Source organism: Tamandua tetradactyla, chromosome 7, assembly GCF_023851605.1.
Source record: "Tamandua tetradactyla isolate mTamTet1 chromosome 7, mTamTet1.pri, whole genome shotgun sequence".
Lineage (NCBI taxonomy): Eukaryota > Metazoa > Chordata > Mammalia > Pilosa > Myrmecophagidae > Tamandua > Tamandua tetradactyla.
The window spans coordinates 36,071,435-36,083,380 of NC_135333.1; the positions used below are offsets into that span (position 1 = coordinate 36,071,435).

An 11,946-nucleotide genomic window follows, 5' to 3' on the forward strand; every position below is an offset into this window, starting at 1 on the left:
GGGGCTGCCTTGCTTCCCTGTTCTCCCTTGCTGACACGCCTGGGTCCTTGGGAAACTAGCTCTCCTCTTTCCCAAGTTCATCAGGCATCGCAGATCTGTGTTCCCGGAATAGCACCCAAGGTCATTTTAGTTTGGGAAGCAGGGGCTGACTGGGGTAGATTCAGGACACTGAACTTTGGCAGTTTAGTGACCACAGCTGGGTGCGCCCGTGGACGTTTGATATTCTCCACGATGGTGTGGGGTGTGGGCCCGACCTAACGAGTCAATCCACTTAACATGTATTATTGAGCTTCTCCTGTGTTACTGCCCCATGCTGGGCACTGTACATCTGAGCCCTCGCCCACAGAGCCTGCGGTCCAGAGGACATATTAGGGGCACTGCATGTGCCATTTTACACTCTCTCAAAGCCACATGAAGACACAAAAAGAAGCAGGTGAAATTAGTTATATTTTAGCTCAGTAGATCCAAAGTGTCATTTCAACATGTAATCGATACAAAAACGATCACTGAGTTATTTTATATTTTCTCCACACCATCGTCAAAATCCAGTGTGCATTTTGCACCAGCTGGCGGTTACCTAGGCACTGACCTAGACATGTTAATAGTAAGACTAATGAGACAGGGTGATGGGCACCATGGGGGGCCAGCTGGGGCCAGGACCACTATGGAGCACCGACTCTGCCCTGCAGCCAAGCAATGTCAAAGTGTATTTCTTTCTCGTGGGAACAGTCCAGCAGAGACAGCAAGGCTCTGCTTGGTGAAAAGTCAGGGCCTGGGGCTGGGCGGCCTGGAGGCCGGGAGGCCTGGGGGCCGGGAAAGGGGATGTGTGTAGGTGGGGCTCACCTCAGCTCCAAATCCAAGCCTGGATTTAGTCTCCTGGCCTCACCTGGTCTAAGGGGCGCTGGGAAATGCAGCCTGGCTGAGCAGCCCTGGGGCAGAAGGAAGAGAGAAGAGGTTTGGGAGAAAAGCCCAAGGGCCTTTGCTGAGGAAGTGGAGCTCCACCCTGGGGTGAAGATGGTAGCCGTGGCACCAGGAGGGCCAGGTGCCTCCTGGCGTGACATCATGGTCTGTCTCTCTGCAGCCAGAGCACTGCTTTGAGTTCATCAGCAGGGAGCTGTTCGTGCACTCCATCAGGAAGCTGCAGGCCCGAGTCCTGCTCATCAAGTAAGCCTGAGGCTTCAGACCTGGGGATCCCCAGGAGATGCCCCCATTTGGAGGCTCCCAGTGGCGTGACCTTTCTTGGACGGGAGGACTTGGGCAGCAGAGGAGGGCACTGCAGGAAAGCAGGGGCAGCCAGGGGCCCTCTGCAGTTCCTCCTCTGCTCTTGCCTCCAGCACCTGGTCAGAGGCAGCCCTGCTGCTTGGGGACCCCATGGCATACACGGGGTACACCCCTTATTGTGGCTCAGACCCCACTCCATTACATTCACCCTGCTCTGTGACCTTCACAAGACAGGAACGGTGACTTTCCAGGGGCATGTCTGTGGCTCTGGTACAGAGCACAGGGGCAGGCAGTGTCCCCAGCAAGGGGGTGGGAGCTCAGACTTGATCCCACCCAGGTTCTGGCTCTGCCACCTGCTGGCTGTGCGACTGGGCAGGCCACAGGGCTGCATGGAAGTCCTCTACCAGTGCCTGGCCCCCTGGGGAGCCCTGTGAGGGGCCTAGTTAATAGTTGATGGACAGACCCTGAATTGAGTCAGAAAGGGCCTGGCTGGGGGAGCATGGAGGGACCCTAGGCCTGGTCTCTTCAGGAGGCTGAGTGCCCAGGGCAGGGTGGAAGGGCATGGCAGGATGGAAGAGTATTACAAGGAGGCTGTCCTAAAATAAGCCTGGCTACTTGCTTTCAAGAGCACTTCAAGGGTATTACGATGTGAGAAGAGTCAACGATGATAACAGGGAGCCCATGCTTTTTATGACTGGCATACTGAAATCTATCCTAAAAGAGGTAAGAGCACTGGGTGCAGGGGTACAGGAGGTGGCATGAGGGTACCCCTTCACCCATTTCCTTTCCTGAACTCTGAGCTGGCTCCTGGTCCAACATCAACCCAGTATGGGACCAAGTGACCCCCAGGAGCTGCCAGGCCAAACTGTCCCCCTGGGGTCAGCCCCTGTTCCCCTGAGGTCATATGTAAACCAGACCGCAGGAAATGGAGAGCATCTCTGTTCTTATGTACACCCCAGAACCAAGACTAACCTGGCCAAAAGTGGCCCCACTGTTCTGTAAGGCCCACATCTTAGCTGGTCCTCTTGCTGCCTCATACTGCCTATGGATAGCCAGTCCCATCAGGAGTGGTGGTGGCTGGGGCTTGGGGAAGGGGGTGTGACTTGGCCCCTAAAAATATATGGCCTTTTAGGATCATCTACCCATAAACCCGATACTTCTCTGTAGACTTCTTGGTACCATTCCATAACAAACTACCAAACTTGGAGAGCCTGAGCGAGGAACCTGTTTGTGGCCAGGGGGGCAGATGGGAGCCAAGCCTGGCAGTTCTCTCCCTGAGGCCGGGCCAGGCTGGAAAGTCAGTTTGCCCTCCTGAAGTGTGAGGTACAAGGTCCCACCCTATTCTCCTTCCAAGGAAGCTGAACATCTATGCTCAGAATCAGTAGGCACTGGACTGCCAACCCCTTCCATGCTGAGGCCAGGCCAGCTCAGTGTTCTCCAACCCTTCCCAGCCTCACTTTACGGCTTCACAGCCCAGAAAAACCTTGAACCCCTACTGAGGCCTTGCCTAGCATTCCACGTTTGGACATAACCCTCCCAACCAGGCCTTTGTCACCAGCTCAGAGCTGAGGCTGTGTGGGAAAAGTATGTTAGTCACCTTCCCAGGGGAGCCTTGGTGCTCTCTCTCCCCTTGGCTGAGGAGGGGGGCAGCACCTTCCCCAAGGCCCACTCCCCATGTTGCTCTCTTTCTCCAGCGGTACCAGTTTGTGGAGTTCCCCGGCAATCACTACATCCACATGAATGCACCCCACCACGTGGCTCCCATCATTAGCACCTTCTTAAAGAGCTAGGAGAGCCCAGGCTCCTAACTCGCAGCCCCAGCAGAGCCAGGCACTGAAGACAAGCTCTCACAGGTCCTGAAAGTTCAGCGTGGGCTGGCAGAAAACCCATGGCCAGTTAGGAGGTGGCTGAAGTTCTGTCTTCAGCTTTGTGACTTCAAGAGGGAGGTTGTGGCTGGATTTGGGAGTTGCTTCTTTTGTGACTAATAATCTGAAGTGAGCTGGCTGTGCTGGTACAGAGGAGCTGCAGCCCAGGGACTTGGGTAGCTAGATAAAAAATAAAATGCACTGCTCTGAGGCTGTTTCACTGCCAGCAAGGCTTTTCCATTGAGGAAAGGGGAGAATATCACAAACACATCATCATTTCCCTCGCAGACTGATCCCCTTGTGAGGAAAGATTACAGACAAGCTGGCAATGAGAGACCAGGTGGGGTCACTTCCTGGGCAGAGGGCTTCCTGAGGGCCATGACCTCACACTGGTCAGCCTCACCAGCCCTAGGCCCCTAGGAGTGCCCAAAGCACAAGAACCAAAGGTGAGTGTCCTCTGCTTCTAGCCCATGTGCCCTCAGAGATCAGACTGTTCAGCCCAGGAGTCCTTAGCACAGTGTCCACTTGCCAGGGCACACCCATCCAGAGGTGAATGCTTCAGGCTCTGCCCGGCCCACATCTTCCCACTGGCCAGACATCTCCATTCCTTTACTCCTCCTCTCTCCCTGGAGGCCACAGGCCAGGACTGCTCAGTAGGGTCGGAATTTGCGCTGGGCCCGCATCAGTTCAATTCTCTGCTTGTCCTCCTCAAATTTCTTGCGCAATTGTGCTAGATCTGGGAGGTGAGGGGAATCGGGGGTCAGGTCAGAAGGTACCTCTGGCTTCCCATCTGAAGTTTGCCCTGTTGTCCTCCACCCACTCCAGACACTGCTGGGCCACCCTGCTGCTACCCTCAGACCAGTCTTCCCCATTCTCAGCTCAGGAGACTCAGGTTCTCCTGGCTCTATTTGGGGAAATACTTGGAGTACTGTGAGCAAATGGAACTAGACTCCAAACAAGCAGAGGAGGCCAGGATGCTAGCATGGGAGAAGATGGCATGTCTGAGTTTTGAGACAGAAAATCCACCAGGAAAAGGAAAAAATGCAGAGAAAGCACAGAGGCACTTGCTCCCTTACACCATCCACCAAGGTGAAGGCTTTGGGGGTTGCCAGAGGACCTCCCTGGGGTGCCTCTCCCTCCCCCCACCCAAACTGTCCCAGCAATCCCTGGACAAGCCCTGCCTGGAGGACCTCAAAAAAGAGGGAAGAGCTTCCACCCCCAGGAGCACTAAGAACCAGGCCAAGGCCCTGGTCACAGAATGACCCATGTCAGGGGTATGTGGGGGTCTGGAGTCCAGGAAAGCTGATGGGGACCTGCTGTCGGGTAAGCCCAGGATCTAGAGAAAGGGGCAAAAAGGAGAGGTGAGGGTGCCAAGGGTAGACAGGTTGTGTGGAGGACTGGTAAGCAGGCAAGAGAGCCAGGAGACTGGGGGTTTCAGGGCCTGTTCAGAGCTCTCCCACACCACGCCTGGGCCAGGACCTTCTCAGGCCCGTGGTGACAGATTCTCAGCATGATTACCACATGGGCCAACGGGGGCTCATAGGTGGGAGCGCTCTCCACGGCACAATCTCAACACACTTGCCCACCCTACTGCACGGCCCACACAGCTCCCAACCCCCCACACACACAAATGCACACTCATGTGCATGCACACACACACACACACACAGCTGGGCAGTAGCCAGATTTCAGCACTAACCCTTCAGGGGACCTGTAGATGGGCACCATCCCAGTTGCCTCTGCAGGCTCTAAATAACCCAGGGGCCCTCTGGGGAGCAGGGGATGCTGTCAGGCTGGGATCCTAACCCCCAAGCCTGTTGGGAGGCCTGTGCTGGAGGAGACTCCCTCCCCCAAGGCTGCTGACCCCAGCGTCCACACTTTGAAGCCCTCTGAGCCCCACACTCTACCCAGGTCTGGACTCCTGCACTGGACCCCAACATATAGCTGACAGCCCCAACCTCGCCCATGGGTGATACCCCAGCAAGCCTCACTGCATAAATGCTACCCTCAACAGAGCCACCTGGGCTGTGGCAGTGGGGCCAAGGGCAGGACTTTGGGGGGCAGTCGCTTACGCTCCATCTTGGTCTCACGGTGCTGCCAGGCATAGAAGTTGAGCAGCTCCTTGCGGGCACGCTTCCGTTTCTCCCTCTCCAGTACCCGCAGGCTGGCCGCTTCCGTCCGGGGGAGCACAGGCCGCCGGCCACGGCGGGTCACCTTCACCCAGCCCTCTTCATCAGGGATGCCCTCCTCTTCCTTAGCCTTAGTCTCTTCCTGCAAGGAAAATGAGCCTGCTGACAGGTAGGCTCCCTGCTCCAGAAGCTGCCTCTTCCTCCTGTCAAGGCTCTTTTCCCTCCCGCACAGGGAGAGCCTCCCTGGATACCCTCTCTGGGTGCACAGATGCATTAGCACTGCCTCCTCTTCCACCCTCTGGCCAGCTGTTCCCCAGAGATGATTTGAAGGGTCAATGCCAAACCACCAGGTGGCCCAGGATTCAGCAGGGTAAGAGGGAGCATGAGCCTGTGCTCCACAGAGTGCCCATTCCTACCCCGGGGACCACACAACAATGCCCAGAGGCACCTGCCCCACTGCCACAGCAGGTGACTGGGTTCCAAAATCTCCTACCTCGGCCACCCTCTTATCGTACGCCTCCATGAATGTGTCTACTTCAACCCTCAGGGCCTCAGGGTCCAGCACTGAGTCTGCATAGTCACTGATCCACTCTGAGGGAGAAGGAACAAGGGGAGGCAGGGCATCCTCAGGCCCCACCCCAGGACCCACTGCCAGAAGGGAATCTTCTTACATAGGACTGCAGGGGCCTCCTTCCTGGTGCTAAGGAAGATTCTAGTGACAGGAAGGTGGGCCCTTACATCCCTGCATCCCACAGGCCTGAGCCACTTGATGCCAAAGGTTCAGGCTAGCATTTCCCTATATGTTCCTGACACAGCCTGGCAGGCTATATGTTCCTGACACAGCCACAGGCCCATTCAGGCCTTGCACATGCTACTCACAAGAAGTGGACACAGGGCGGGCCACGGTGGCTCAGCAGGTAAGAATGCTTGCCTGCCATGCCCGAGGACCCAGGTTCGATTCCTGGTGCCTGCCCATGTTAAAAAATAATAATAAAAAAAAAAGAAATGGACACAGCTCATGACATTGTCAGAGACTGCCCTATAAAGCTTTCCCGCCAACTCCAGACCCAGGAAGGAGGTACTGGCCACCAGTGGTACTAACTGTGAATGCCAGTTTTCACAGGATGACTCTCTGTCGAGACCAGCAAAGGGCCCTTCAGGGCCAAGGCAGCAGTCACTCCACCGGCCTTCTGGAACACCACATAGGCTACTCGGAACCCCTGGGGGAGAGAGACAGTGTAGATGGCCTCCCCACCATCCCTATGCCACACTTGCCATGCCCTAACCTGTTGCTGGATCAAGGGAGATAGTGTAAGGCTGCTCCTGAGCCCCTCAGGTGAAAGACAGACACTTTCCTAGTTATTCAACTGCTGCTAGCAGTGGCACCTGCTCCCACGTCTTTCCCAGGGAGGGATAAGGTGCACAGGGGCCTTTCTTCAGGTATGAGAGGGACTCAATGAAAAAGGGTGCTCACCCTGGGACAGGACAGGGTGGTAAGACCAGGCTTCACAGAGCTAGGGAACAGGTGTGGACACACAGGGAACATGCTCTGGTTCAGACTCCACTGCGCCATGGGGAGGTGCCAAGGCCAGCACTCTTGAGACCTGAAGCCAATGTGCTTGAGAATCTACTTTTTGGGGAAGCAGGCAGGGAGCTCCGGGAGGCCCTTCAGGGCTGCAAGCAGAGATGGTCTGCGAGCAGAGATAGTCTGCACTTTACTCGATATGATGGAAAAAGCCAGATAGGAAATTAAAGGACGTGGGGGAAAGAAGTGAAGACTGTTTGACCTGACAGCCACACTCCCCAAGACCCTCCACAGACCAAGACCCAAGGCTGCAGGGAGTGCTCTACAACCGCCACAACCAACCCCTCACAAAATCTCCCCTGCACACTCTGGGAACGCTGCTCACATCCCCCACCCCCCCACACACACCCTCAACTCACAGAGTCCAGGTACCAGGAGGCTTACCGGAACAGGCGTGGGGTGGAAGAACGTTGACTTTGGCTCCTGTGGGCCCTCAGCAAGAAAAGGCTTCTCCTGCAACTCCAAGGACCGGATGAGGCCACAAGGAGAGAGGAGGCGGGCCAGGCACTCCTGTGAAGTTGGGAGCACGGTGTGAGCGCCTGTGGGGCCTTCCCCGGAAACCACATCCACCCAACCAGTGCATACAGGGAGGGCCAGGGCGAGCTGCCACCTCCTCTTACTGTGTCCTCATGGATAACAGGGAGGACAACACTCCTGCCCTCCCATGGGCACCCAAAAATAACCTTGTGAGTTTTCATGTAAAAAGCTGGGGGGGGGAGGGGGCGGAGGCCACACTGCCACTGGCCAGGGGCTCAGGGATGCAGAGATGAGTACCCCACTGAACTCAACTATGGCCTCTTTGGCTCTGTGAAAAGGCCTTGAGCCAATCATGTGCCCATGGTATTCGGTTTGTTCCTAAAAGGGATTTCTAATTTGAGACCACTTTGCTGAAAGAATAGACTTTACCTATCAATGTCTCTGGGAGAATGATCCCTAAAATAGGATTAGGTTTTAAATGTTAAAAAAAAAAAAAAAGTTATAAGTCTAGATGGGGATATTTTTTGGTGTTATTTTTTGAGACATTCAATTAAGTTTTACTACTTTAATCAGCCATTTAAATAGGGTTGTAGAATGGAATGATTTCTAAATGTTGTGTTAGTTAATTTTTTTTAATTAATAAAAAAAAAAAAGAATAACCTCCAGGATAAAAAAAATATATATAGGGTTAAAGCTCTGCTATTAGAATCAGCATCGGGGAAGGAGCATGTGGGGATTTTTGGGGTACAGGTGACATTCTGTTTCTCAATCTGGCTGGTCAGTGGATCTGCTGGGATGCTCCTCCTCTCTCTCTAACTTAAGAGGAATTTTTAGAACATAAGAATTCTTTTTAAAAACTACCTAGATTCCAGCAGTTCCCTTAGTTTCTTTCAGCTTTTCTCCTCCTGTAAATTTAATGGTACTTACTGAATTTAAAAGGTTCTATGCTTCTGTTAGTTACTCCCATCTCATCACAAAGGACTTGGTGGGGGGCCCTTGAGAGACAAAGGCAGGCTCTGCTTGGAGACCCCCCCAAGCCAACTCACCTCAGTGCAGTATGGTGGCACATTGAGGACAAAAAGGGTTCGCTTCTGAGGCCAGGTAGACTTGGTGTCTTCTCGAACTCTGTGCTCTCTCATGTAGAGGTAATGACAGGCCTGTTGCTTTTCAGAAAACTTGATTGGAATGGCTGAAAGGGAAGTGGGGTAGGGGAGGGGTGGCATGAGCATCAGGTTCAGGTTACGCTGAGGCCCACAAGAGACACCCTCAGCTGAGCCAGCTGAGCCAGCTGGGCCTTCACACAGATCCTTTTCTTCATGTCTGTTTCTATTCCATTTGTCCATCTCTCTGTCTATTCATCCTACACTAAACCCTCCTCTAGGCAAGGACTATGTAATGTGCTATAGGCTATGAGAGAGAACGAACAATCTCCTGAACAGGGGAAAGGGTAGACCACAGTATGCTAGTTTGAAAGGATTTATGTACCCTAGGAAAGCCATGCTTTAATCCTGATCAATCTTGTGGAAGCAATGGTTTCTCCTAATCCCTATTCAGTATTATAGTTTGGAAACTTAATTAGGCTATCTCCACAATCAGTCAATCATGATGTGCCTCAATCAATCGTGTGTATTAAACTCAATTAGATGGAGATGTGGCTCCACCAATTCTACAAAAGTCTTGTTAGCTACTGGGATCCTATAAAAAAGGAGACATTTTTGGAGAGAATGCCTTTTGAGAACAAGAGCCACAGAACCATGAAAGGATGACGAGAGAACCACAGAGTCCACCAGCCAGCGACCTTTGGAGATGAAGGAGGAGAGCACCTCCCAGGGAGCTTCGTGAAGCAAGAAGCCTGGACAGAAAGCTAGCAGATGCTGCCTTGTTTGCCATGTGTCCTTCCATATGAGAGAGAAACACCGAATGTCATCAGCCTTCTTGAACCACGGTATCTTCCCCGAGGCCTTAGATTGGACATTTAAATAGCATTGCTTTAATTAGAACATTTTTGTGGACTCAGAATTATAAACTTGCAACTTATTAAATTCCCCCTTTTAAAAGCCATTCCATTTCTGGTATATTGCATTCCAGCAGCTAGCAAACTAGAACACACAGGTAGGCAATTATTACAGGTGTGAAGCACTAGGAGGGGGAATCTCAAACCTTCCCCCCAGTAGCTTCCTGCTGCTCTTGGGGTGAACACCAGGGTCACTGAAGTCCTGCCTGATCTGGCCTCTGCCCACCTCTGGGTCTCTTCTTATTCCTTTCTCACTGGCACTCTAGACACTGACCACTCTGGCTTTATCTTTCTATTTCTCCAATAAGACTTCCTTCCTTCTTCCTACTCCTGGGCCTCACACAAGCTGTTTCCTCTACCTGGCACACCAACCCTCTTCCCTCCACCCATTCTTCAGGGTTTAGCTTAACTTCACTCCCTCAGGAAAGTCTTAACCTGTCACCCCCATCTCCATGCACCAAGATAGAGCCACCTGATCTGTGTCTACACATTTCCCCCCACGGTCAGGAAGTCTATGTTTCTGTGTTTATTTGGTTAATTGTGGCATTCCCACAAATTTATAATCCTCACAGTTAAGAACTGTTTCATTGGGGATACAGCTGCAGTGCCCCCGCGCACTCAGGAGTTGTAATGGAGAGAAGAGAAACAATGAGCGTTTAACAAGACGGTATCAAATATAAACTATAAGCGAAACATACAGGAGAAAGTTAGTCTATGGAGAAGGGGGGAGAGGCAGAGGCCTTATTTAGATAGACCATAGGAATTGGCCTCTTTGAGGAAGTGGCATTAAAGCCAGGACCAAAATGGCATGAAACCTGGCAACAGTTAGGAACAGTGCTATTTCAGGAAGAAAGCACAGCAAGTACAAAAACCCTGTGGAATACACAACTATGTGATGGCATTGTGAGTCACTAATTGTACACCATGTAGGGAATGTTTTTTATGTCAAGAATATATGTCTGTTAAGTTTTACAATAAAAATATTTTTTTTAAATAACCCTATGGCTGGAAGGAGCTTGGTACTTCAGAGGAATGGAGGCTGGAGTTTATAAGGAGGTGGGACTGTGGAAGGAGATGAGGGCAGAGATACCAGCGAGCACCAAAACATGTTGGGCCACAGAGAAAAAAAACTGTATAAAGAACATTCTGGCATCCGGAGGGAGAGGAGAAGGCGGGACAAATGTAGAAACAAGAGAACCAATGAGAAGGGTACCTGACAGCCCAGTTGAGAGCCGATGGCGGTCGTGATGAGAAGTGGATGGGATCGCCTGGGGGGGAAGTGTGCAGGGGGACTGTGCACAGAAATGAGCTCGCACGAGGAGTGGGAACAAGGAGAGGCACATCCCGGGGCGGGGGTGGGGTGGGGGGAGGGCCGTAGACTGAGACAGACTCGCCCTGAGGTGGACAAAGATGGACTCACCCAAGAGGGAGCGTGTCCGAGATGTATTCGCCCCGGGAGTTAAGACAGACGGAAACAGAGACACCCCTAGGGGGAGTATAAATGGCGACACTCTCGCCCCAGGAGACTGTGGACAGACGGAAAAAGGGCGCTGCGCGGATCCTGGGCGTCCCAGGGAACTCACCACCCGCCGAGGCTCGGGTCTCACGCCCACTCGCATAGCCTCTACCGGGGCCCCGGCCACCCCCGCTCGCCGATCCCAAGCCACTCCCGGACTAAGTCTGTCCGGCCCCGGCCCCGAAGCCCGGGTCCCCCACCTGAATAGCCCGGCGGGCTCGGGATCCCCTCCTCAGAGGCTCCGGCCGCACGCCTCCTCTTGCGGGCCACCATCTTGCCAACGGAAGTCGCGGGGGCAGCTGGGAGCTGTCGTGCGGCGCTGAGAGCCGGCGTGTTTCTATGACGACGTGCTGCGTAGGCGCCACGCCCCCTCAGGTCTGGACCTGCCTCTACGTCCTCAGAGGTCTTCGACTCAGCCTTGGTTTACTCGGAAAAAAGGCAGGACGTGAATGTCAGAGGAAATGCCCACATTGGCAGAGGGCGGATCACGGATGTGAACTCAAACTTTCCATTCGTTCGTTCGTTCATTCAGTTCACCTTCATTCATCCACAAGTACCGGTGAGTGCTCAAGGCACTATCCTGGGCCATGAAACAAAATCCTGCCTTACCGGCAATTCTACTCCAACGAGAGAGCAAAGATTAACCCAGAGAGATGATAAACACATAAAGAAGCAAAATATAAAGCATAAAAAGAAGCAAAATATAAAGCATATGCATTAGTAAGTGCGAAGTGAAAAATGAGGGAAGAGGGCCGGGGGCCTGCAATTTTAAACAGGGTGAAGGCCTCATTGAGGTGACACAGGGCCCTCAAGTACCTGAGAGAAGAGTATTCTGGGCCCAGAGAATAACAGATGCAAACGTCCTGAGGCTGAGCCTGCCTGATGTAGAGAGGAATAGCAAGCAGGCGGGGGTGGCTGTAGCACAGTGAGCCACAGGAGACATCAAGGGAAGGGGGTGGGGGGAGAGGATTGGTAGATCCCGTGGGATCTGGTAGATCAGAGGCACTTTAGCTGTTGCTCTGAGTGTAGTGGGGGCTGTTGTGGCATTCTGAGCAGAGAAGAGTGATGTGCAAGTAATATTACTCTGGCTGCTGTGTGGTAGTTAGACTGTGGGTGGGTGAGGGCAACTGCAAGGACTC

General features: G+C 53.1%; 2 protein-coding genes across 3 annotated transcripts in view; one reads left to right on the forward strand and one right to left on the reverse strand.

Moving 5' to 3' along the window:
* SERHL2 (serine hydrolase like 2) overlaps positions 1-10,336 on the forward strand; it is a 32,945-nt gene extending 22,609 nt beyond the window's left edge. Inside the window, exons 10-12 of one of the 2 annotated variants that reach the window (XM_077169068.1) lie at positions 1,082-1,164; positions 1,848-1,944; positions 2,916-9,035. In XM_077169068.1, the coding sequence (XP_077025183.1) occupies positions 1,082-1,164; positions 1,848-1,944; positions 2,916-3,011 (276 nt within the window). In that variant the 3' untranslated portion in view covers positions 3,012-9,035. Of the gene's footprint in view, positions 1-1,081; positions 1,165-1,847; positions 1,945-2,915 lie in introns of both variants that reach the window. The other variant, XM_077169069.1, reaches the window with a different exon arrangement.
* Positions 3,299-11,095, reverse strand: RRP7A (ribosomal RNA processing 7 homolog A). The gene is made up of 7 exons (XM_077169070.1): positions 11,008-11,095; positions 8,324-8,466; positions 7,185-7,310; positions 6,318-6,435; positions 5,709-5,806; positions 5,159-5,357; positions 3,299-3,822 (listed from the first exon to the last, which is right to left on the reverse strand). The coding sequence occupies exons 1-7, from the start codon at positions 11,078-11,080 to the stop codon at positions 3,737-3,739; spliced, it is 843 nt and encodes a 280-aa protein (XP_077025185.1). The 5' UTR covers positions 11,081-11,095; the 3' UTR covers positions 3,299-3,736.
* Between the last annotated feature and the right edge of the window lie 851 nt (positions 11,096-11,946).

What these genes read in the sequence shown, in the direction of transcription:
- RRP7A (XM_077169070.1), bottom strand. Translation starts at nt 11,080, where the DNA reads ATGGTGGCCCGCAAGAGGAGGCGTGCGGCCGGAGCCTCTGAGGAGGGG. An exon ending in GAGCCCGCCGGGCTATTCAG is followed by an intron (nt 8,467 to 11,007) that starts GTGGGGGACCCG and finishes CTTCCCTTTCAG; the next exon opens with CCATTCCAATCAAGTTTTCT. An exon ending in TGCCACCATACTGCACTGAG is followed by an intron (nt 7,311 to 8,323) that starts GTGAGTTGGCTT and finishes CCAACTTCACAG; the next exon opens with GAGTGCCTGGCCCGCCTCCT.